Genomic DNA, 26,614 nt, shown 5'->3' on the forward strand with positions numbered 1-26,614 from the left:
TGGACTGGGACCCTGGTTCTGCCAGGCTGAAGGCCAGCTGTGTGACTTTAGGCAAGCTGTATCTAATTAGTCTCTGGGCCTAAGTGCCCCAACTTTGAAGTGAGGGGATTGGACTGCAAGTTGTCTAAATTCCTAATGATCTACCATTCTGCAATTTGGGAAGAGTACTATTCTAGCAGACTAGAGACCCAGTTTTGAATTCCAGTTTACTTATGACCATGAGCTAGACAGCTCTGTTGGGCCTCAGTTTATTCACCTGTAAAATGGGCAAGCTGGACTAGAGTGTTCTCAGGATCCCTTCTAAATCACATCCCAAGTCAGTGAGTCTCTAACTTCAGTGTGCCTAAGAATCCCCTGGGGATATAAACTTCAGTGTCTCATTCAGCAGGTCTGTAGTGGGGCCTCCACTTCTAGCAAGTTCCCGGGTGGGGCTGATGTTGGCCTAAGGGCCACACTTTGAAAAATGAAGTATTTGGATTCAAACTGTCAGAAAACTTTGTAAAAGACTGCGAAACTGGCAGAAGAGATTACTGTGTGTCCCTTGGGTGAAGGGCTCGCCTGGGGTTACCTCGTGTTGTTGGGGTATGCACCTTTGCTTGTTTTCTGTTGCTCAGTTTTGTAAGAGTAGAAGTTAAAAGCAGAGCATGAGTAGTAATTGGAAGCATTTTGTTTGACAGAGGTACCATTGATTTCAGCCCTGTAGAAAAAGGTGACTCCCAAACATTACTTTTTCTTGTCTTATAGGACATTAGACAGTTTTGTACAATTAACAAATTCATTTCAGTATTCCTGATGGTCCACATACATGAGTTCTTCAAAATATCCTTTAAACCGGTTTTACTTTTTTGAAAATTATACTTTAGCACCACTGGTCCTTTGCAATTCATTCATTGATTCATTTACAGCAAGAAACACTTGGGGGAGGAGAGTCTTGGATACATAAATTCCTCTAGGAAAGTGGCTAGTCGGGAATCATGCTTTTCATATTCTTAGCCCACGTGAGAAAACTACACTTTACCCCAATCTTAGCTGGATAATTCCCCTCCCGGGGCTGTAAAGTCATAGAATATGGTGGAAGATACTTTAACCACCAGCTGGTCATTAACGATAAAGAGGTCGAAAGACCTGCCCAAGTCCAGGTGGCTGTAGCCCTGCAGGGCTTCCGAGCCCGGCCTCAGGACTCCGGCGGCGCTCCTTACACCTGCCATCCAATTTATTCCGAGGCCACTGAACTGATGGCTCTCACACGCCTGCTACTATTTGGAATGATTTGACCCTCGGGCGTCTCTGGAGTGACGCGCGGTGGAGCGCCGGGCCCGAGGGAGCCTGGGGCCGCCGCGCAGACGCCGGGGTGCCGCGCTCGCGGGGAGTCCGGCTCCGGCCGCGCTCCTCCTCTGGCTCCGCCCTGCCTGTCTCTGTCTCCTCCGCCCGCTACCGATAAAGTTGTTGTTCTGCCAACATGGCGGCGGCCGTGGCCCTGTGCCGGGCCGTGTGCCCCTAAAGCTGGGGACTTGGGTACGAAGAGCCGCAGGCAGAGCCTGTGAGCAGGTAAACCTGTGATCGGGCCTCGGCGGGGCGACGGGCCGGGCTCCGTTCCCTCTCCTCCCGGGGGCAGGAGGTTCCGATTCGCTGGGCACGGCAAGGGAAGGCGCGGGCTGGGTCAGGTGGCCCCGGAGCCGCGCAGTTTCCGGACTGAAGTCTTAGGCCCGGGTCCCCAGACTCTGAGCCATGGACCGCGTTGATAGCTCTGGACCCTAAGCCAGGAAAACGCACATGTACATAGAGTTTTGTACCCAAGTGCCTCTCTCTCCCCAGCACTCCCCTATTCCGGTTCATCTCCGGATCTTCGCTTCCTCGGCTGGGGGCTGGGGGTCTGAACTCGGTTAAAGGCTATCCAGCGCATCTCAGGCCCGCGGGTCATCGCCACAGCATGTGAGAGCTCGAAGGTCAGAGGTCATCTGGGTCTAGCCCTCATTTTAGAAGCTGAAGTGCCAGACAGGAAATAATTTGCTTGAGGTCACACAGTAATTAGTTGCAACAGCCAAGATATTTATTGTTTTTGTCACAATACTTGTTTTCTTTAAGATGCATTTCCCTTGGCATATTCTTAAAACATTTTCTTTTGGGTAAAAATGCTCTCATGCACTCCTCCCATGTGTTCTGTTTCTTTGCCTTGTCTCCTACTCTTCATCCACACATGATTGTCATTTTGGGTCCAGTTCTCAGGACCCTCATTCTCTGACCACATGCTGCTGCCCCCACCATTCTCAGAAAGCTTAACCTTAAGTTCTAAATAAGGCTGAGGTTCAGGGCTGATTCTAAAGAGGAGTGAATAGTGGGGATGATGCTTTGGAAGGCTGTGGGAGGAAAGATTCCAAACATTTAGGCAATAAACTGAGTGAGACAGAGCTGAGGAAGAAAAGGGCCAAGCTGATCATAAATTATGAGCCACACCTTTCACGTTGATCAGAAGGGGATAACCTAATAAAATGGCTACTCCCTGTTGTCAGGAAGAAGCAGTGCCCTTCTGGGCTTTGGTGGGTAGAGAAACAGAGAGCAGGACCCTGGGAAAGAAAAAGCCGACAGGGTTGAGCCCCAATGAAGTTCTGTAATAAGTCATAGCCGTAAGTACACCATATGCTGTGTCCCACTTGAGTCCTGGGGACCCTCTGACAGAAAGGATGTGAACTTTTGTTTTAGGGCCTTGACACATACTATCAGATTGCTCCCCAGAGAGTTGGAATTAAAGTACATTCCTACCAGCAGTATATAAAAATGTACATTTTTCACTTAATAGTTTTTTGCAGATCTTTTAGGAAAAATGTCTCATTGTTTTAATTTACATTTCTTGGATTAGTTCTAAAGTTGATCATTTTCACATATCTATTAGCTATTCTATTTCCTCACTTTTCCTTTGCCCATTTTTAAAGTAAGGTTTTCAATGTTTCTCATATGTGAACTCCTTAGAGTGGGATAACCTTTTGTTATTGCAGTTTTGGCAAACATTTTCTCTCAGCTTATTGTTTGCTTTCTAATTTTGCTTTCGGTGTTTTTGATATGTAGGCATTTTACATTTTTAGAGAGTCACTTCTATTAATATTTTCCTTTGTGAATTCTTCCATTGCTTTTATGCTCAGGACAGAAACATCCTGCACCTTGTAAGATTTATTAAAAGCTCATCTCTATTTTCATCTTGTTTTATATACTTAAAAAAAACCTCAATATAGGATTTACTTTGGCTTATTAGAGACAGGGCTCTAATTTGTTATTTTACCCCATGCATTGAATAATCTAGTACTTTGTAATCCACTTGTGCCTTTTTCTTCATAAACTTCAAATTTTTAAAAATTCCCACATCTGTTTCAGGATTCTCCAGTTTATACCATTGGTTTATGAAAAGGAGAGGTTGTTAGTGAGCCAGGTATTATATGAACATATTTGGAAAGCTTGTTCTTGTGTAGAGAGGGATGTTATGTGTTGTTTATGATTAGCATATAGGGTAACTAGTTATAGAAATGGGATTAGCATTTTAAGTGGAAGACTGACATTCCTTTGTCTTGCTCATATTGGTGATCAGTCTGCACTTTTTGATACTTCATTTATTACAATGGCTAACCAGCATTGAAACAGAAACATATGAGATTGAGATCAGTTAATTTGTATTTTTATAGTTTTGTTGTTTCCCATTGTTTCTATGAGAGTCCAGAACACTCTCCTTATGTGTTCTTAGGGAATGCAGTCCAGGAGTGAAATGGCAAGCATCTATCTGTAAGCATCCGCTAAATGGCTTCTGAAGAGATGGAAATGCTGACTTAGCAAGAGAACCATAAAATCCATGTGTCCTGTGAATAGTTCTAATTATATAGAAACACAACCCCTAAAAAAATGCAATTGCCTTAATTGTGCAAAGCGTCTATTAGGTTGATCATATTAAATTGATAATAACCAATTTATACAGGTCACTGTAATATCTGTAGTCACATCTGCACACTTTAAATAGCCAACCCCAATGGATAGGGAAGTTTGTTCAAGCCTGTGTGTGATTCTACCTGCAAAAGGAGCAAGAGGCCTTAAATACAGTGAGAATTGGTATGTCAAGAACTTTGGCAGACCAACTTGTAAATGCCAGCACACAGATGCCATTTTATGTGAGTGCGAAGCATACTGTCTAAGCCTCTAATGAACCCTCCTGGCAACATGTATGACCCAGTATCTTTGTGAAGCAGACCAAACCCTTCTAGATACGGAAAAATTTTGAAAGAATCGAAGCATTAACACCAGTTCAGAGTTCCCGGTCCTTCCTTTATTTCTCCCTTGGTTTTGAAAGACCTCTTTTCATCTGTTTCTTCACTCTAGCACTTTTGAATGCTGTTATGCAAGAAAGCAAAACATTTAGGCTATGTAGTCATAAATCTTAAATATTTGATGAACTTTCACCCTAAACTTTTAAACAGTGATGAAACCTGAAAACTCCTGTGATGTCATTTCTGGATTTCACCTTTGGAAGAAGCAAGTGAAACATTAAAGTTGAATTTTGAATTGGAATCAGATGTCCTGGTGAACCCATGAGTTGTATTCCAAAGACCATAGTACTCACCACACTATACCAAATATTTCTGTGTTCCCTACTAGTATGTAAATGCTGTGAAAAAAGGGATTTTGTTTTTGTTTACTGCTGGGTCCCTACTGCCTAGAATAGTGTGGACCTAGCAGTATTCAATAAACATCTGGTAAATGAATGAAGAACTAAATGAATAAATAGTCTTCTAAATAATGGTTATTTCCTGGCTCAGCCTACTGGGTTTATTTACTTTATAATATGTATGAAAATGCTAATAATAGCTTAGAGTCTCTGCTCCTCTTTGGAGGCTTGTGTTCAGTTCCTTTCTGACGTTTGTTCGAGCCTGAGGCCAAGCCACAATGTGCTTGGAGCTCTGCTGAAGCCTGGGCGCTGGGAAGTGAATCCTGCTGGAAGACGCTGGGCTGGCCTGAGGGGAGGGCGGGAGGAGGCTCTGCTGCCCCCCTTGTGGCCCGTGAAGTTGTGTCTGGGGTGGGTCCAGGTCGGTGTCCGTTTCTTCCTGTGGGACTTTTGTGTTTGGGAGCACTGAGCACCTTTATATATTTTCCATTAAGTTTGCACTTAGCCAATTAAACCCGAAAGTATTCTTTTCAGGGCAGGAAATCATCAAAAGAGGAGGAAAGCGTGTGAACAGGCAGGGACCACTGGGCTGTGCTGGAGGGGAGGACAAGCCCAGGAGAGGGCCCAGGCTGCTCACAGTGAGTCTCCTCGCTCTCTTTTTCAGGGTCTCCCCATCTTCTGAAGATGGCTTCTGCTTGGCAGAGACTGGATTTTTATGCCTCTCTTCTGAAAAGACAGCTAAATGGTGTGCCAGATGTTATCAGCTGGGGAAGAAGAGTGATTGCTGGATGTTCCAGAGGTATTTACAGTGCCACTGGAAAGTGGACGAAGAAGTATACATTGCAGACAAGAAAGGATGTTGAGAAATGGTGGCATCAACAAATAAAAGAACAGGCCTCAAAAATTTCAGAAACTGATGTGAGTATTCTGAGAGATTCTGAGAGGGTACAGAAGAAGGGCTAAGGACTTGGACTTAGGGCTTAGACTGCCCATGTTCAAATAAGTCATTAAGTATGTGACCTCGAACCAAATGATCAAATCTGTCTGTGCTTCAGTTTTCTTCCCTAATATGACAGTGCTAATAATAGCGCTCATCTGCTCCCAAGGATGCTTGTGAGGAGTAAATGAAATGGGACAGGGATAGTGCTTTAAAGAGTTTGAGTGCGAAGCACGTACCCGCAAAGTGCAGGTGGGCAGCGTCCATTGGGCATTCCCGAGCAGCATCTGCTGGGGAAACTCATCAAGACAGGAACCACACAGGTGTCAGGTCCTTCATGGTCCATTGCACGGTGGGCAGCATGCAGGGAGCTGCAGTATCAGATGTGAGGCTCCAGGAGAGAGACCTGGGCCCCTTGGGCTGTAGAACTTTTAATCCACATATTCTGAGAAGTACCTGCCCTCCCCTGGCATGACCTTGGCCTTCAACCCTATTCTGCCGTCTCAGCATCAGGGTTTGGGAGGTACCAGCCCTTCCCTTGTGTGATCTGGGGCTGGGATCCAGCCTTGCAGTAGCAGCTGTACGAGTTGGTGAACACCTGGTTTCTGGTCTGTGTGTGCTGGCTCAGCACTCTCCCTGACTCAGTTGTCTTGAGAACTTGCTGTAGCCAGTTTCCAGGGAGCACACTGCTGGAGGCCGACTGCTTCTGTAGGATGTTAGCCTATTGCAGATCAGCCTTGAATGTGTTAACCTCACTACTGGATATTGATGAACATGACAAATGGGAGATGTGATTGTGATGTGAAATGTTAGATCTAACCAGAGCAAAGCGTTAGTTTACTCTTACATTCCGACCATCCCTCACCAAATAATACAGATCCTCTATATTTAATTAAAGAGATAAGGCCAAAGGCAAGCAGTTGAATAAATGTAACTGCCCAAGACCACACTTCACTAGAATTGCCTTTTCCCATCTCCTAATTGTCACTCTTACCAGACTCATATTTTCTGCAAGATTGGTCATTATGAAAAATGTGTGTGTTCAGGGGAGTTACTTGTGTTAAATTGAAGGGTGGTTTTTGGCACTGATTAGAAAGAAAATCTGGCAGTGAGAAAGATGTAGGGTATAACAAGTAAAATGATAAAAAGGAAAGTTTGAATATAATGCATAATTGTTCAGTGAAAACTTGACTTTTACCTCATTAGGAGTGAAAAGCTTTCATGTCAACATGACCAGACTAATGTTACTAAATGTATTCTGGAAACAAACTCTAGGTAGCAGTTTAATTCTGAATGAAGAGCATAAAATTAGTTTTTTTCTTTTCTTCTCTCTTTTCTTTTTGGTTTAGTTTATAATGCAGTGGTTTCCAAACACTTCAAACTTGGGGATGACTGATTTTGTGACATCTCATTCTTCTCAAGCATACGGTTTTTTAAAAAATTAAATGGGTCAAAGTAAGCTATGTTTTTAATTGGGGAAATAGCTTAAGGGACATTGTGGGTGGTCCCCTGGTAGCAGTCTGTTAGGGAAATGGTGAAGTGGAGAGAGCACTTGAGAAGGAGTCCAGAGCCTGGGCAGTAATGCTGGCTCTGGCCCAATAAACCAGTATGATCACAGCCACATCATTTCACCTCTTAGATCCTCAGACTCCTTGCTTTGTTTATCTGACAGAATCGTTTTGAAAATCAAATGAGGAAATGTATCTGAATACATCTAACAAACTGAAGTGTTACATAAATAAAAAATACAAGAAGAGAAAAACAGTGGTATGTCTTTATCAGAACTGAGAATGTGACTAGGTGCTGGTGGAGTTTGAAGCATTTAGAATTGACCTCACTCTGGTGTTCAGTACATGTGAAATCTACCTAAACTAGTTTCTAGAAGTTGAACGTCTTGCCATCATCTTCATAACCATCATTAGGAGAAGAATTTTTGTTTCATGAGGCTTGTACTGGGTGTCAGGCACCATTTTCCCATTTATTACCTCATTTAATCCTGAAACAACCCTGGAAATAGGTATTTTTATCCACACTTTCTGGGTAAGAAAACTGACATTCAGAGGCAGGTTTGGTACTCTGTTGAGATGCTCTCCTGGAACCTTCTTTTGCCTCACCTTTGATTTGCAAATTGTAAACTGAGCCCAGAAAGGCAGAGGAGTTCGCCTAAGGTCTCAGCCAGCGGCAAGGCTGTGGCCAGAACGAGGGCTCCAGGCTTCTGTCTGCCGTCGTCTAGGCTCTCGGACAGCTTCGGAACGTGCTCTATGGAAAGGCAGGAATTATATTTCTCCTGATGTCAGAAGCTGACAGAAATAATAGGACCCACTTATAAAACCCATCCTTTTCCCTTTGCTTGCAATCTTCATTTTTTTTAAAGGCTTCAATGCTTACATTTTTATATAATTATGAAAATTTCCCTTCAGTCAGATTCCTGCTCAATTATAACATAAACTCCCATAACTCTTCTCTCTTTTCCACCCCCAGAGGATAGAACATATTTCATTGTCACAGAGGAAAATGACTTAATTCATATAGAAAAACAAAAGGCGGAGGCAGGTAGTAGCTGAATACCTTTTCTGCAATAAACAAAAATATTCATGAGTTTTAAAGACTTTTGCTAGCAATACTTTCCTATATATCTTCTATAAACTCAGTTTTGGAGTTTGACTTGGCTAGAATGTAATAAATAACCCGATTTTCCTATAAATTTACTCTTTGTTGGACAGACGAACTAAAAGGAAATGCAAATGAATAAGCTGTATGTGGAAAATGTTTGGGCAAGATTAATAGAAACAATATAAGAAACAAATATATCACTGTAATAAAAACAAGGTGATTATAATAAAAGAAAAATAGGTTTAATGTGTAAACCTTAAAACAAAAAACTAGAAATAATTTATATCAAGGATTTTGTTTTTTCAGATCCCAAAGAACTCTGTATCAGCTGTTTTCCTGTCCCCCTAAAAATTCCCAAATAAAAAATAGACTGAATCCATTGCACAGAGGAGTAAGGTTTGCCTAGAGTAGACAGTTTGCATCTGATTCTGTGTGCAGTGATACCTTCTGTGAGGGCCTTGTTTATAAGCTGAGAGGATTATCTGTCATTTTCCCTCTTAAAGGCAGTAAGGCCTGCGTCTCCACCTGTTCCTGAGCCTCGGACCTCTCATGCTCCTGAGGTTTTCCTACAAGTTATAGATCCACAGTTTCCAATTAAAGTGTGTGATCGATGTGCTGCAATATGTCCATTTATATACATCAATTGCAGCTGTCACTTCAGCATTTCAAGATAATTTTCTAGGTCTGTATCATCCAGACTATTTATTCTCTTTTCCCTTTCCTCCTTTAGGCAGCTTTACTAACCACTCATTAGCAATTTCTAGAGGATGTTCCCCTCTAGTTTATTTTGCTACATGTTAGTGGGCCTGTTAAAGGTTTGTTTAAGTTCTTTGCTGAAGGAAATTTAAACCAAGAGTCAAATGACCTTTGGAAAGAACTTGATTACTGGTTTCTTTTGCTCGACGATTATAGTTAGCTTTGTCAGTTACCATCAGTAATGCAAATAGTTAGCAAAATATTGTACCACCGCCCCCAAATACACATACACAGAAGAGTGGTTATGAATATTCTGTTTTGTATTTGTTTTCACTACTTTTGGGGAAGCAAAGCTCTGAAGAACTCTGATAGAGCTCCAGGAAGGGTGTGAGGACAGAAAGAGGAAAACAGTAGGCAGAAATAAATAAAATAGTGATAAAATCAAGATAGTCCCAACCCTAGTGACCACAGAGATGCAGTCACCTGTTGTTGTTTCTGCTTTGGGAGGAGAGACCCCCCCCAGGAGGATTTAAGGCTGGTGGGGGAACATTCCTATCACCTGGACAGGATTTGCAGAATTTGTTGGGAAAAATGGCCTTTGGTAATAATTACTGTTGGGGGCCAGTTACTAAACCCCTGCTGGGCATGACTGGAGGCTGTGGTGGGGGTGGGAGGGCGGGCAGGTAGTAAGGGAAACACAGTGCTTGACCTTGAACCATGGGTCCCCAATAAGGAGTCAATTAAATGACTTAGTGTACTTTGGAGTCTTATCCCCTCGTGTGCGAAACTCAAAGTCAGCAATGCGGTAAGGAGTCCCTGCCCTGTGCTCATTCTGTTCAGATGCATGTGCCATTTTTCTGTTTTGCTAAGATGAAGCTTTCTCTTTGGAAGTTTGAGAGTTCTGCAGAATTTTGATTTTTGTCAATTTACATTATAGAAACAATTTCTTTAAAAGGTAACTTTTTAAAATGTTAAATTACTGCATTGAGTGAAGTGCCAAAATATTATGTGCATGTAGGGTTCCCAGTAAATGCTTAATAAATACTCATTCTCATTCTTTGTCATTCTGTCCTAGAAATCAAAGCCCAAGTTTTATGTGCTTTCCATGTTCCCTTATCCTTCTGGCAAGCTGCACATGGGCCATGTGCGTGTGTATACCATCAGTGACGCCATTGCACGGTTCCAGAAGATGAGAGGGATGCAGGTAAGGAAAGACGCCAGCTGGAACAGCTGTCTTCCCCACACAGGACAAGAAAGCAGTAATATGTATTCAAGACAAATCAAAGAACCAATTTTAGTTAAGATTAGGACAGCTCTGAAGATAAACATGAAAAACTTGATGTTTCCTTTCTGAGTTGGAAGACATTATAATAAAGCATCTAGAATAACTGGGGGGAAACCATGTGTTTGGTGTTGTGCTAGGGGTGGAGATGGGATGGGAGTGGGTGAAGGGTAATTACAGATGTGGGTAACACATGATACCTGCCCAGGAGGAGTTCACCCTCTGGTGGAGGTGGAACACATAGACAATTGTATAGAGGAATGAATCCACTAGTGCAAGTATGGATCACACACTGTGAGTAGAAGGTGGGGGCCAAGAGAAAACTCTTCCTATTTGATGTTTTCTGTATTCTTTAATGAGCATGTATTAATTTTATAATAGAAAAACAAAGTTTTTGTAAGAAAAATACTTGGGGAGTAACATCTTTGGGGGAGTTTGGAAAGGCTCCGTTAAAGACAGAACATGTGACATCGGTCTTGAAGGACAGGGTGAATTGACAGGAAGAGATGGAGATGGGTCCTTCCTTGGCTAATGTGGATCGGTCCTTTTACCCTACTGTCTGTTACCCCAGAGCCTGCTCTTTACTCCTTAGCAACGCGTCATCTGTAAGATGAGGGGGAATAAGGATAATAGCGTGTTGGACCATTTACAAGAGGGGTCAAGGTGGGGCTGAGAGCATGGACCATTCAACCAGATGGTCAGGGACTGAAGGCTTAGCACTTACGAGCTATGTAGTCTGTCACTAGTTACTTAATTAACCTCTTTAAGACCTACTTTTCCCTCATCCATGAAGTGGGGATAAAATATTACCTGCCTGTTGGCCTGTAACAAGGATTCAAAGAGGATAACTATGGAGCACTTGGCACATAGTATGTAACAAAACCAATAAATATTAGTGGTCACTGTGCTCATCTGTGCGTAACTCTGTGCATTAGTCACCTCAGTAGCTTGAAACCTGCCATGGTGGGATGGAAATCAGCAAATGCTACAAATCAGGCCTTTTTCCTCTAAAGAGACAATTGTTAAACATTTACTGGCACTCCCCCTGGCTGTTGCTATTATTAACCTGTCAGGCTCTATACAAATGGTGTGCACCACCTCCCAGTTCTTTGTAAAGATTTTCGTTTCAAAGGGTAAGTGAATCCATTGTCACAATTGTTTTGAAAATTCTGCTGAACTGACACTGGCAGCAAGAAGTATTCCTAAAAAGGAAGTCAAGTTGTAACGGTTCTTGTCACTGGAAGGAAGAGTTAATAGCTTCATGCTGTCAGATTCAGAGATTTGTGTTCTATCTTCAGGTGGCCAGAGGCGTTCATCTTCCTGGTTTATGGCATGTTATTTTTCCCAGACACTGCTTTCCATCATTTCTGCTATGTTTATTAGAAAGAGGTGCTACAGAATGAATTGGCCTTCTGCCTGAAGTATGCTTCTTTATCTGCCTGTGAGTCTTCAACTAGAGTTATCTTATTTTTTTTATTTATGCCAGCTTATTTTGGGCGATTACTGAGTGCAGGCAAATTGCTGAAGATTAAACTTGTACAGCAAAATTGTACATTTGTGATACGGTTGAAGAGGTGTAGGTGGGATTCTAATTCCCTTGGGAGGGATGAGACATTAGAGAGAAAGCTTGAGGCAGAGCCCAGGCTCAGACACACTGGGACCCTTGTAGGCAGCTCAGATCCAAAAGACAAAATGGAGACCCGCCCCCCCCCCCCACTACAGTAACTGAAGCCCATGATCCGCCTGGACCTCACAATTGGACAAACTAGGTTTGAGCACCTTTTACCCACTTTCTGAGTGACCCTGCACAAGTTATTTAACGTCTCTGAATCCCACTTTCCTCCTCTTTAAAATAGGGATAACAGTAATTCTTACCTTGTGTGGGTTAAATGAGACAGTATGTCGGGGAGGGGCACATCATAACCCCTTAATAAGTGGCAAATGAGATAATGATTTATCCTGATCTGATTTACTCTGGGAAGCCAGTCACCACCACTTTATGAATGAGTCCCTGCTTGCTTCTGCCTGAAGCATGCTGTTTAGAGTTGTCTTCTGTGAAGTAGCCTGACTGCAAAACATTGCCGTCAATTTATATTGTCTGTCCTATAATTTGATTGGTGCCCCACACCACTATGTGCTATATGGCTTACAGAATCTTAGTCTGTGGGCTCAGCAGGTACTTAGGGTTCTCTTTATTCCTGTGTTTCAATTGCTTTGTTTAAGATGATAAGCTGTCTGTTTGGGGTATCCTTCAGGTTCCCCTGAAATTAATTTTCTTGTTAATTTTCACAACCCATGTTTAGCTTAGATCATCTCAAAAAGAACTACCACATTTGGTGAGAACTTTGTCCTGCCATTTTTAAGTGATATGGCAAAAGAGGAACAGAAATTTCAGTGTAATTGTCAATAACATGAAAGCCTATTGAGCTGTCTACTGTTTTAAAATCCCTCTTTCCCAATGCCAGGACTAGTCCTGGAGATAGAGTGGGATTAGATTCAGGTCAAGTTCCATGATCTTCCGTCTATAAAGAAAGAAGGAATATGGAATCTGGAATAAGAGGGTCTGACACAGTTGTTGGTTAATTCATTCAAGAAATAGTCATTGAGTACCAGCTTTATTCCAAACACTGGACTTTCTACTGTATTAAATAGAAATAATGGAGTTTTAGGCTCAAAAATCAGTCAGTAGGCCTATGAAAAATACAGCAAGCTTTACCTTTTCTGAGAACTTCTTATTTTTTGGTTGGTTTGCTTTGTTGTTGAACGGAGATAGGTGAAGTAGTTCTCAGGTACTCTAAGAACAGCATTATGAAAAGTAAAAAGTAGGGTGACCCATGCACTGAGTCTTCTCTTTGCAAGGCCACCAGTGACCTCTGTGGATGTGTCTCCATCCTCATCTTTCTCAGCTCAGCGACATGTCATGCAGTAAACCATTTCCTCCTTGAATCCCTGCTGCCTTGACATGAGATTCCACTCTTCCTGGTTTTCCTCCTGCATCTTTGCTTCTTCCTCTCAGTTTCCTCCACAGGTTTTTACCTGCTCCATTCCATCTTTCCATGCTCTTTATCAGGTTCAGAAAGTTCCCTTTATTCTTAGTTTGCTGAGATTTTTGAGAAATGCCTTTTTCTGCATCTATTGAGATTGTTTTTCTCCTTTAATCTGTTAATGTCATGTATTATGTTGATTGATATTTTACATATTAAACCACCTTGTGTTCCTGGGACAAATTTCATTTTGTCATATGTATTTTTTTAATGTAAATACTGCTATATTCGGTTTGTTAATTACCCCTTTGTGTGTAGGTAATATTAATCTGTAATTTTCTTTTCTTCTGATGATACCTTCTGATAATCAAAATGTCTGTCTGGTTTTAATATCAGGGTTATGCTGTCCTCAGAAAACAAAGTAGGAAGTGTGCCCTTCCTGTTTTCTGAAAGCTTTGTGTATGATTGGGGTTATTTCTTCCTTTATGGTGTAATAGTATTCACCGGTGAGAGTGTCTGGGCCTAGAGTTTTCTTTGTGGGAGTTTCTTTAGTGGAGATAGGGCTATTCAGATCATCTGTTTCTTTTTGTGTCAGTTTTAAGTTGTGTTTTCCAAGGAATTTGTCCACTCTACCTCAGATTCTGCTCTGGACTGCTTTTTCTTTTCTGTCCATTTTCCTGAGGTGGTCTGCTTCAGTTTAAATGTAGTATTTTTAAAAGTATGAACATTTCTAACACATAAGTACAAATAACAGTATCCCAGATATCCAGATCTGCCATTAATAGGTAAAACAGATACTACCATTCAATCATATTAGCCTTAGTTTTTTTTTTAATGTTACAGATACAGTTGTTCCTCTACAAAATCAGATTCTAATCCTTCAATTCAAAGTAACCACTAACCTGAAGTTAGAATATGTCCTTTGCCTTCATATTTTCATGTTTTTGCTCTAGATATTAAGGATACACACACATCTTAAATGTAGTATTATTTTTAATTTTATATAAAAGATATCTTACTTAATATTCTGCATATTTTTTCACTCAGTATTTTGTATTAAGATTTATCCTGACTATGTCTCTAGAGTTAGCCTATCTATTATAAGTGCTGTATAATTATGGCAGTAGTTAATGACCTGTTTTTGCATAGATAGAGTTTAGACTGCCTCAAATTTTTGCTCCACTGAACATCTTGTACCTGACTTGTGAGCCTGTGGGAGAAGTGGCATTGCTGGGCCATGGAGTGGGCACAAACTCAGCATTATTACATCATGCCAAATTGCTTTCCAGAGTGTTGGTGCCAATTATTATTCCCACCATCAATGAATGACATTCCTTATTGTCCTTCCTCCTTGACAGCACCTAGCAATGTTAGACTCTTTAATCTTTGCTAATTTGATATATAGGAAGTGGTATCTAATTGTACTGCTAATTTTTCTCAGTACTGGCCTAGTGAGACTGAGATATTTTCATATGTTTATTGTCTATTTAAGTTTTCTCTTCTCTGATTGGCGTGATCACATTGTTTGCCAAGTTCTTGGGTTGTTTGTCATTTTTGTATTGATCTGCCAAATTCTTTATATAGTCTGGGTTATTGAATCTTTGTTGTTTAAATGCAATGCAAATATCTTCTCCTGGCCTGTGGTTTGTCCCTGTGTCTTGTGAGCCCAGCCAGACTGAAGATTGTAATATGGGTTTGAGAATGGGTGAGAATGATGATTTGGAAAGTTCAAAGTTGCTTTTGCTTTTGCTTCTTCCTATAGTAGCAGATAAGTTTGCAAAGGAGAAAATGAGACAAGAATGTAAGTGGATTGTGGGGGCCCCCATGGTCTCATTGTAGCTCATGGAGATGGCCTGAAAACCATGGCCATCACAGTTCTCCTGGGGAAAGCTGAAGTCATAAGCAGCTGAGCAGACCACAGACACACGTAGGTTAGCTGTGGGCCTTATAAGCAGAGTGGTCAGTGGTTTGGGGTGAGGAGGTGGTCAGGAGTAGGGACTTTAGTCAGCAGCAGTCTAGATCCCTGCATGACCCACCTCACAGATTTGTTGCAAGGTTCATGTGAAATGAACAATGAGAAAACCCTTTGAAAACTCTAACACAATTTTCTGGTGTAATCTGATTAATAGTAGCCATAATAAGGTAATCCTGAAGTTTGGCTATTTAAGCAGAGGCCGCTTGAAGCCAGAGATAAAGTGTTCTCTTCAGGAATCAGAAAAGGCTGCACTGCCAGCCAGTTTCTTCTTAAACTCATACAATGCCTGATGACATATTTAAAGCTTTGTACCACATGGTGATTTTGTTGTGTTTTTATATGTTATATGCACAGATGGTTGGAAAAATAAAATTACCCACCTCTCACCTTGGCTGGTCTCCCTGGTACCTTCTGGGCCAGAAGTGGGATTATTGAACCATCCAGGTACCCAGTGCCCCTCAGACTTAGGCTTTGACTAATTTGTCTCAGATAAAAAGCCACTGGGCACTGCCTAAATACAGTTCTCTGCTTGGGTCTTTTTGCTATTCACTGCAGAGGAGGAAAGAAATTGAGGCTGTGTGTTCACAGATGCATGATCATAATTACCCACAAATATCAGGAAGCAAGAGGAGTTCTTAGTAGAAAGTGAACAATAATATATGTTGTATCGTTTTCAGTTTGCCAGTCAGTCAACAAGTGTTGATGAAATGCCCAGAGAGTGCAGAGTTGGCAGGTGGCAGCATTTAGTTTTTACATTTTCAAATCTCTGTAGCTTCTAAAAGTTGAGAGTGGATTTCTGGGGTTTATCCTTTCAGATGTAATTGAAGGGGTGAGTGAATTGCTGGTCTGTTGTCTTGATTGGACACAGGCTAATGTGTCGCCTGTCATGTTCCTGCACACCCACAGAGCAGGTCTTCTGCCCTAGGCCTATGTGCTGTCATCTGGATTTTTTACTCTGAACAGTTTGTTAGATTTTAGTCCCCAATCTGAAATAATGGTGGGTTATTACACTTGCCAAACAAAATTAAATGTGATGTTTCTCATTTCTTGGAAATAAAGTGTTGAATCTACTCCAGAGAAACTACAACACTCTGAATATAGCAATTTTTGGAGAAGCAGTAACCATGGTTGCTCTCAGAAGCTGAGCTGATTTCAAATATGAAGTTTTGTTTTATGATGCAAGAGAGAGAGCTGGTCACTCCTAGGGCCTGTTTGGCCCTTTCTAATCAACAGCTATGCAGGCCTCTCTGTCCGTTGGCAGGTGACCAGCCGCCCCAGCTTCTTTCCCTTTTCCTTCCAAAGTCTTCTTACCTCTGATGGATCTTATTTCCTGTATTGAAGGAAGAACTGTATCTTTGCCTATTCTATTTTTCCTTCTTACAAAAGGTAATTTAAAATTGCACATGAAATCGCACACTCCACCTTTAAAAGAAGTAATACAGTATAGATGAGGCTACATCCCCTTTGGCCATACCCTCCCCAACCAGGCCCTTCTGGGCAGAAGTCCCTGACATTCTCCATAGCCTTGTCTGTACTTCGTCATATATAGCTGAGCTCTCTCCTGTGTCCTTTTCTTCAAGTCTGCTTACCATCCATCCTGCCTGGCAGCCCTAAGATGCCCACGGCTCAGCCCATCAGGGCTGTCCCAGAGGCTGGCCGAGCCCCCGCTCCCAGGCTTCACCCCCTGCCCCGCTCTGTCCTGACTTGCCAGGGCTCCAGTCCCTGTTTTGCCCCTTACCGGTAGCTGGTCCTGCCTCTCCTTTGACACCTCAAATCCTGGTAGATGTTGCGGTCCTCCTAGTGTTCCTGTGCTGGGTGTTGGTTGGCCTGTTTGCTGTCAGCACCATCCCCTGCTTTGGTTCATGTGGCAGAGAGGCTGACCGGTGCAAGCCACGTTACCCAAGCTCTGGAGTCAGCGGGCCTCTGGCTGGTTTTAGACAGTAAGAAATTATGACAGGACGAGGGCAGGAGGAAGGGAGAAGCGGGGAATTTCTCTTTCTCTCAGGCCTGGTTAGTATCTTCTGCCTTAATCCAGTTCCGTCTGGACAGACCTTCGTTTCCACATCTGCAGCTGATTTCAGCTTTTGGTCTCTGTTAACTCCTGTTAACTCTTGTTAACTCTGCTTCTTCCCTTTGTTCCTTTAGTTCATAGGTGGGGGCACTGTCCTTCTGTTCCAAAGTTTGGGGTTGTTTCACTGTTCCCTTGGCTTCAAACTGAATTTTAAATACTTGGAGTATTGTTTAAAGGACAGCTGGAAATTATATTCTTCACACTGTGGAAGTTTATTTTATAGATTTCCAAGTTATAGCTACTAGGACTTTTAGAAAGCACTCATAGCCAAGAAGAGGTTAATTCTTGGGGAATTGAGAGGGCTCAGGGGGCATAGAAATCAGATGTGAATATAGTTAGTTGTGGAACTGTGGAAGGATTAAACCAAGTTATGGTGATAGAAATAAAGGAATAAGAATTTCAGAACCCAAAGGGAGTGTTGAGAGTTCTTCCAGTGAATGTTTTTCATAGTCTTGGCCATAGAGAAATCAGACAAGAAAGTGGCATCATGTACCTAGAATGGAGGCATTTGATCTGTACAATGTGTAGGAGACCAAGAGGTAAAGGAGTCTGGCAGAGGAAGTGCCTGACATGGTATCTTTTACATAAATGGGCTATAAAAATTTGACCAGCAAATAGGATCTTCTGCCTGGGGGAAAGGGCAAACTTTCATGTTTTGTAATCCAAGCCTTTGGTGTTTTTTAGTTTATTTGGTGTTTTAGAGTGTAGGTGTTCACTTTGTTCCCCGTGATAATAGTGAATCATTGTACAACACTAGCATGAGTTCTGCCCTGGTCAGTGGGTTTCTGGGAAACCCAGGGTATAGAAATGCTGGGACCCTTTCCTATTTCATAGGAACTTGGCTCACAACGTTTATTCCAATAATCCAGCCCATGGTGGAAAGAGCTATCCTGACTTAAACATGCAAAAAGGCTTTCCCAGTCTGTATTCTAGGGCAGACATTTGTTTTTCAGTAATTTTTGTTAAGAATATGAAATATTGAGAAGCTTTAAGATATTCTAACTTTATTTTCATAGACAGCTTGGGTAACATGTGATCTAAGAATATCTTTTAATGGCAATTTCATCTGAAAACAAAAATAGAAATGAATAAGTATATTACATAAATCCAGACTGGTTTTTGTGACTATCTCTGTATGGATTTTATTTAAAAATATGGACAGTACCTGACAGAATGTTAATAGCGAGAAACATTGAACTGGTGCCATTTTAGCAGTTCCAACAAAGAAACCAAGTGGTAATTAAGTTCTTCCTGTTCGGGTGGAATGGTACGGTACTCTGCCCAGGGAGCAGCCCTAGGAGAGCACAGCTGGGTGCTGCACTCCAGTGCTTTCAGTGGAAGGATTTCAGAACTTTCTACTAATCCAGGACAAATCCTCGACATAGGATCTTTTTTTAAGCTCTTGAAAATTAAAAAGAAAAGAGAAAAAACTGTGATGCCTAATAGTTACTACAGGGGAATATTTTTCATCTACAGATTAAGCAGTACTCGATAGGAAGCTGTATCCCAAAGGGTGGTTGTTTTCATCAGGATTCCTGGTTACCCAGGACTGAAACCCAGCTCAGACCAGCTTAAGCAGAAAAGGAGGTTTTGTTTGTTTTTATCTATAAAACAAACCAGTGTAACTTACAGAATCCAAGGAAAAATTGTGCCACTCAGGCCCCCTAGAAACTGGGAACAGGTCCTTGAAGGCTGTCCGTGTCCCCAGTCTGTCTGCTCCCATTTCTGCTTCTCTCCATTTGCCAGCTTTATTTTCTCAGACATCTCCCCCAGGTGGAAAGCAGGGCCACCTGGAGTCCTCGTCTCATATCCTTGTTTCTTCCTGACCAAGGAGAGAAGGGAGAAGAGAGGGGGCCATTCTCATCACTGTCTCTGTTGCACACTCCTTCCCATCCCCACCCCCACCAGGCCCAGACCGCAGACAAGTCTGGAAAGGATTCAGGCATGTGCCTCTCTCTGTAGCCAGAACGCAGCAGGGCCATATAAATTTGGAGAAGGAGCAGTTTCCCAAAAGAAGGGAAGGGTGCTATTTAGACAGATGACACTGGGTCTACCACATTTAGCAAGAGGAAAAGAGACTTTGGGTCCAAAAGATCAACTGGATTTGGTTATGTCCACTCATGTTCCTAAAACTACATCAAGTAGGTGTTCCCAGAAAATGTTTGAGTATTTTTAAAAGACACACATACACTTACATAATTTGTACAGGTATCCATATGTTAAATGCTGGTGTTACTGGTTACATTAAAGGGTTGAGAATGGGGATCATGGCCAGGGGGAGAGGCTCAGGAGAGGATTGTCTTTATATTCATGTATTGTGTCATTTCGCTTGTTAAAATAAGCTTGTACTATGTTCATAATTTGAGAAACATCCAGTAAAGGGAAAGGAAGAGCTTCCTATTCAGACTCTCCTGGGGAGGGGTATGGATGCAAGGACTAGAGATTGGTGGCTTGGGAGTCATGTCAGCTCAGGCTGGAAATCCGGGGCTTCCCGGACTTCCCAGACACCAAGACTAGGAAACACAGCCCAGGCCATGGCCAGCCCAGCTCTCCTAGAGCAGCAGCAAGCTGGAGGGGGCCGTAGTGCTGTTCGTCACCAAGATGTATCTCCTCCAGAAAGCAGATTAGAGCCACCACCACCCCTCATACAGCAAAACCTACCAGGCAGTGTCCAGCCCAGCGCACTGGTGGCTGCCTTCTGCTCATGGACTGCCCTGGTCTGATTATCTGTGGCAAGAGCAGCTGGCCTGCTTTCAAGCAAAGCCTCTGATGTGAGCCATTAATTCCATGGGAAAGAACTGCTAGGTCCCTTTTATGGAAAAAGGCCAAGTAGCCAGTTGGCCCTGGAGCATCATGGTCTATTTGGTTTGGTTAAGAACTTCCAGTGCCTGGGACAAACTGCTACAGAAGCTTGTTGTGAATAACACACCCTTAGGAACATAAGTAGATGAGGACTTGTAAGTTCAAGGTGTCTCACAACTTGTTATCAGAGAGCCATCATAATTAATGTGGATCAAGCAGGTGACAACAGTTGCTACAGTGGCCAGTGCTGCCATTTACCGTGCAGGGTGCACCACAGATATCACAGCAAATAATTCTTAACAGTTCAAGGAGGCTGCTGTTAGTTATCATAAATAGTTGAGACTCTGAGTAAGTAATGCCCCTCAGGTCCCACTGCCACTAAAGGGCGGGTTTGGGTTCAGGTTCTTTTCTCTCAGACCATACAGTCTTTTGAGGAGTGAACCTTTGTGGGCACTTCCCATTCATTAGCCTAAGGATTTAGAGCAGCTCTGATTTTAGGTGCATGGGCTTTGTTCTTGACCTGGAATTATTCCGTGAGACTACTGAAACACAGTGAAAAATAACGTGCATAATGGAAGATGACTTTAAGGCAAGTGGCCCCAACCACTGGGAGGAGCATGCTCGTTCTCTTTCTGCCACCTGCGGTGAGAGACAAGGGAGAGGACAAATCTGAGACTGGGGCGGGGAGATGAGGCCACTTTGAATTACAGGTGCTTACTGCCCTAAGGCAGCGATGGCCATGGGGGATACTTGTGAGCACCCTGGGGCGTCCTTGGGCCAGACTGAAGAGTGGAGGAAATTCCAGGTGCACAGGAAAAAAAATAGGAGATAAAAAACACGTAGAACAATAATAATCCCAATGCGTAAAAGTTAGATATAAATTTACCAAATTTAACTGGTTATCTATGTCTGTATGGTGGAATTACAGGTCAGTTTTATTTTCTTCTGAATATCTAAATATTTTTCTCTGTCTATCAGATTATTTATGGGTGACATGCATTACTTCAGTAATCAGAGGGAAAAGTTATTTGTAAAGATAAAACACCTATTTCTTTAGTGGAAAATATCCCATTTTGATATGCATGGGTGATGAGGTGGTGATCAGCAAATGCTTCTAAATATTCATCATTACCTTAAGGAAATCTCAACAGCCTCTTTAAGCTCTAAGATCTTAGGATTCCATGTTCTCCTGAGAATGGAAATATCTTAAAGGGAGTGATTTGAAGTGGCTATTGCACAGTTGAAATGAGGCCAGTGTGACTGAGGCACGGAATTTTTAATTTTATTTGTTTAAATGTACATAACCACATGTGGCTAATGGCTACCATATTGTACAGCACAGCTCTTTAATTGGAAAATACTAACATGAGGTGAGCGTTATAAATGCCTATACATTTTTATATATGTATATTTTTGAAATTGAAAGAAACTTTTTGTAATTCCAGAAAAATAGTTCATCTTCTTTACAGATGATACAGACCAGAAGAAGAAAGTAGAAAGTAGTCATGAAAACACCTACTCAGAGATAACTGCTGTTGGCCCCTTGGTGTATAACCTTCTCAATTGTCTTCTATGCTTATGTCATCCACAGCCAGCTGGCTTTCAGAAGTATGGTTTGAAATCATCCAGAAAGGGATAAGACATGTTTATAGGCAAGAACACCCATTTATTGCCCAGAAGAGGATACTGATAGAGGTCTTAGCAGTCTGTCATGACTAATGTTTCTTTTCTGGATGCTAGGTCATCAACCCCATGGGATGGGATGCATTTGGACTACCCGCCGAAAATGCTGCTATTGAGAGGAATCTGCATCCAGAAAGTTGGACGCAAAGGTATGCATATACAGGCATATTCAAACACTTACATACAGAAATGTCAAAGCATTTTAAAAAATATGTGTTGGAGGAAAAGAAAGCAAATAAATAAAACACTGTAGTCTGCCAAGCGATAAACAGAATCGTATGTATTGGTGTTTGCCTTTTAACGTGCTGTATTCTTATCCAAGAAATCATAAGGAAGGTTTTGGGTATTCATTTATGTGTTCATTTTGATGGCTTTGTTATTTACAAAGTTATTCTTCCTTTGAGTATTTGCACTGGGAAGGAAAAAGAAGGAGGACAGGGATGAATTTGTTAAATTTCTACAATGCTTCTTATTTTGACCATAGTTTGAGCTATATCCAAATTCTGTGTGATCATTGTCTCTGAAAGTTCTATTAATTCTTTGACTTCACCATCCCATAGCAAGAGGAATTTAGACGTTCAACATAGAAATATGTGGCAAATGTATTTTGGGTGTGGCTTTCTCCAAGGGGAACACATTACCAGTCCCACCTGGCCTCAGGCTTTCATGTTGATGTGGACCAGTGGTGGCCATCCCTCTCCCTCCCAGTAAAATCTTGAGGGCCTCATACCAGAACCCAGCAGAGTGTTCTGGGCTTGCCCCATAAACCTTTCACAAAGATCCAGGGCCTTTCCCACACCACCCCTCAGAGATAACAGGAGGGCAGTTTCAGGGGCTGTCCCCATTGTCTTTCACCTCCGTTTGCATTATCTTGTCCCAGGCTACATTGCAAAAAATATCTACTGTACCATTCACTCATCTTTTTTTCCCTAACCCCTAGTTTCTACTTTTTCAGTTATGATTAATTCTAGATTAATGGGGGTGATTAAAAAAGGAAATTATGATCAAATATGGCATAAATTTGATGTAAGCTAGATCAAGGATTGACAAATGTTGGCGTGTGGACCAAAATTGTTCCTGCCTGATTTTGTAAATAAAGTTATATTGCAACACAGTCATACCCATTTGTTTACATATTGTCCATGGTTGCTTTCATAATACAATAGCCGAGTTCAGTAGTTGTGGGAGAGACCATATAGCTTCAAAAGCTGAAAACATTTATCATCTTGTCCTTTACAGAAAAAGTTTGCCAACCCCTCCACTAGAGAGTAACCGTTGAGAAGATGACCCCTGAATCAGGCCATCTAGGTGTAAATCCTGCCTTTCCCTCTTGCTAACTAATCACCTTGAGGAAATGACTTAATGCCTCTATGCTTCAGTTTATCTGTAAAAAAAGATAGTGATAATTCCTACCTCATATGAATAAATGAGGATTAAGTACTGTCTTAGCTGCTATAACAAAAATACCATAGTCAGGGTTGCTCATAAACAACAGAAATTCATTCTCACAGTTCTAGGGGATGGGAAGTCTTAAGATCAAGGCACCTGCCGATTTGGTGTCTGGTGAGGACCCACTTCCTGGCTTACAGATGTCCTCTTTTCTCTGTGTCCTCATCTGGTGGAAGAGGGGCAAGGAAGCTCCCTGGGGTGTCTTCTATAAAGTCACTGATCCCATTCATCAGGGCTCTGCCCTCATGACCTAATCACCTCCCAAAGGCACCACCTTCACCTGTTGTTATATTGGAGATTTCGTTTCAACATATGAATTCAGGGTGCAGGGGTGACACAAACATTGTCTATAGCAAGAAATCTTCTGCAAAATGCTTAGCACAAGTCCTAGAATAAAAGATGCTATTGTTAGCCAATCAGACATCACCTAGAGAATTTTTTTCATGGCTTTTTATGTTTTCAGCTGCTTGAACTGAAAGAGGACCCAGTAGAAATGAATCAGTCATTTTTCTTTGATGACTAGAAAAAATAATGTATTTCCTTATTTCGTGTTATATTAATATTGATTAATTCACTTTGCCCTCTGTCTTTCAAAAACTGTTGAATAGTATTAGACTTTAGGTTTTGGTTGACAGAGCACTAAATCAGGTTTCTTTTGTATTCCCACAATTTGTACATGAAGATTTTTTTTCTCTTCAGTCTTTTTTAAACTTGCAAATGCTTGGCTTACATTTATGCATAATATGGATATATGAATGTGTCAGGAATGCACATATCAAAGGGGTTGCCTAACTGAATGGACAGAGGAAGGGCCAATTCAGGGCCAAAGACCATAATAGTTTCTAGTAGATTCTGTATAAGTCCAAAGAATAGGTGTCTTCTAACATAGTGATATTTTTATTGATTCTTAGTGATTAATTTTTCTGTTAGAGCAAAACAATACTTCAAGTCCTTTTGAATAATCAAGATTTTTCCACTTCCTTTCACCTTCTCAAAGTGTAGCTTATTTATGGTCACCACCTCCCTAGAAAAAACAAATAAAACTTTCTTCCCTTTCTTTCACAGTAATATTGAACACATGAGGAAACAGCTTGATAGACTTGGCTTGTGTTTCAGCTGGGACAGGGTAAGTCACCCTTTTTGCTGGCAGGTCTTTATTTTAGCAAAGTTCCCAATTGTGCAGGAGGCTGCGCATTTACTTCATGATCTTTGGGGCAGGAGAAGGGAAGGGAACCAGGCAGAGAGCGGGAGGGAAGGATTAGCACACCACAAGCAGAAGAGTATCCTCACTGGATAATTTGCCTGCAGACAAGTAATTTTATGTAGAATTAAGCTAAGAGAGTTAACTTATTTAACTTCATAGTTGGCTATGATTTATGAGTGGCAAAAGCTTTGCGCAAGGATTTCTCCTGTTTTTAGTTTAAAAAGACTATTGGAATCTATGTAAAGATGATTAAACCTCAACCCGTTTGGTCCTTCTAGGTGATTAGGTGTTCCATGCTTGACCATTTATTTGCCTTTTGCCCCAAATTCAGAATTGAGGCTCATAACAGCCTGTTATGATTCTATCACATAAATGTAACTATCTATTAAACCAGTGGAGAATTCCAGGCCAGGGAGGATTTCAGTACAGACCACCTGGGTATTAAGAACATGAACTGAACCTTTCCAAGCTCTGGCCAGAGGCCTACCCTTTAGACATTGATGAGCAGTCTGTGAGGTAAGATGGACTCTTGCTTGTCCCCTCTGGAAGGGTCCTTCCAATGTCATATCCCTCTTAGCATCCCATTTATTCCACAAAAGGACCGGGATTTTCATTCTGGGCCTGTCAAGTTCACATTTACTCATGAGAAGCACCTACAGTAACCCTAAATGAGCTCTCCTCCTCCTCCCCCAACAATTTCCTAAATGACAGAGATTTGATGAGTACAGTGAAAAGAGGTGAAAGTCAATTTTTACTTTTTTTTTTCTTTTGGTAGTTTCTTTAGATAAGGTCATGGGCTAAACCAGTTTAATTACACCATGATGGCATTTTTACCACTGACTTGTGAAGTCACTAGTGTTTGATTTCGTGGAGGTGTGAAAAAGTCCAGTTGCCTGGGGGTCAGGCTGTCCTGAGCATTGCTGATAGAGAATGAAATGCGTGTAGTGCCTGGATGTTGGGAGCCGGGGCTATGTCCCTTCCCCCACGTCTGAACACAGCATGGGAAAGCACAAGCTTGAGAGCAACCGGTGCAGTCCTTGGAAGTTAGTGCCTGGAGAGCCGAGTGATTCCAGAGTTCTCCATGGGTGAGACTGTAAATTCCTTGCGAGCAGAGAAGGACTCATTAGTCCTCTAGGGTTAGGGTGATGACTAACAGAGTCCTGTACAGGAACATTAACTATAAGTGATTCAGAATATTAATGGGTTATTCTCCTGATTATCATAGAAGGTTAGAAGATGCAGAAAAGTATAAAGAACATAAGTCAGTATGGCAAATTTAACAGCCTGTGATGATTCCTTCTGATCTTTTATTTTAGAATTATGAACATCTATATAGTTTACTTTTACAAAATTGAATTCATAATGCATGTTTGTCATTTTTTTTACCTACTCTTCATGAATGTTTTCCCATTCTACTGAATATTTTTTGGAAAAAGTCACTTTTTATAGCTGTATTACTGTCCATCTTATGAATATATCCTAATTAATGTAACCTATCACTTATTATCATACATTTAAATAGATTATGATGTTTCTCTACTTAGTATAAGTATGGGTTTGTAATCCCTCTTGTATAAATCTGTGGTCCAAAAAGCTTTAAAAACTGAAAGTTTTTTCATAACTCATTTGACTGTAAAACCTGTCCTGAACTGATGTTTATCTCACTGAGAATGAATATTCATAAATTTTACTATAGGAAATAGAAATGTAATTGATCACCAGGTACTCTCCCAGATTTGGCTGGATAAAATACACTATTATCTTTTAATATCCAAAAAGACCTTAATTTGGAAGCACATTTGACCACAAGCATTTCAGATAAGGGATTTTGAACCTGTTGTGCAGTGTTGTGATTCAGTATCACCATTGCTTCTACCTGTCTAGTAGTTTCTGGCACTTACTATGGGTCGGCACCCATTATCTCTTTGGATCCCTAGAAAGCTCTAAAGTGTCGGTACTTGTATTGACATCACTTCATTGCTGGTCACTCAAGTGGCAAGGCTGGGCTAATCTACTGGCCAACTTGACTACATTCATCCTCCCACACTTGGGGCAGAAATCTTGGTATGTAAGTTTTATTACTTCCTTAATATGAATTCTCAAGAAAGCCATGAATAAACATGAGGCTTGTGGTTCTTAAATAATAACTTAAAATGTAATTTGGCTTACGGCATTTAAAGGTATAAGGACTGTACGGATTCACACTCCCAAGTTATCATGCAGTTGTTTTCATCTGCATTTCTTTTAATTATTAGTGGTAGTGCATTTTTTTCATGTAT

At 41.5% G+C, this 26,614-nt stretch overlaps 1 protein-coding gene and 1 long non-coding RNA gene across 13 annotated transcripts in view; one reads left to right on the forward strand and one right to left on the reverse strand.

The window, feature by feature from the left end:
- Positions 1–1,393: 1,393 nt before the first annotated feature.
- Positions 1,394–26,614, forward strand: part of LARS2 (leucyl-tRNA synthetase 2, mitochondrial) — a 175,001-nt gene continuing 149,780 nt past the window's right edge. For 7 of the 12 annotated variants that reach the window (XM_037015980.2, XM_037015986.2, XM_037015983.2 and 4 more), the window contains exons 1-5: positions 1,394–1,548; positions 5,304–5,557; positions 9,961–10,089; positions 21,740–21,831; positions 24,197–24,257. In XM_037015980.2, coding sequence (XP_036871875.2) covers positions 5,324–5,557; positions 9,961–10,089; positions 21,740–21,831; positions 24,197–24,257 — 516 coding nt within the window. In that variant the 5' untranslated portion in view covers positions 1,394–1,548; positions 5,304–5,323. Of the gene's footprint in view, positions 1,549–1,587; positions 1,947–5,303; positions 5,558–9,960; positions 10,090–21,739; positions 21,832–24,196; positions 24,258–26,272; positions 26,400–26,614 lie in introns of those variants that run through there. The other 5 variants (XM_037015992.2, XM_073232513.1, XM_073232511.1 and 2 more) reach the window with 2 other exon arrangements.
- Positions 7,337–20,353, reverse strand: LOC140848531 (uncharacterized). Its single transcript, XR_012129589.1, has 2 exons — positions 16,865–20,353; positions 7,337–7,835 (listed from the first exon to the last, which is right to left on the reverse strand). It is a non-coding gene; the product is annotated as an uncharacterized lncRNA (long non-coding RNA).

The sequence above is a fragment of the Manis javanica genome, chromosome 3 (genome assembly GCF_040802235.1).
Source record: "Manis javanica isolate MJ-LG chromosome 3, MJ_LKY, whole genome shotgun sequence".
Taxonomy (NCBI): domain Eukaryota; kingdom Metazoa; phylum Chordata; class Mammalia; order Pholidota; family Manidae; genus Manis; species Manis javanica.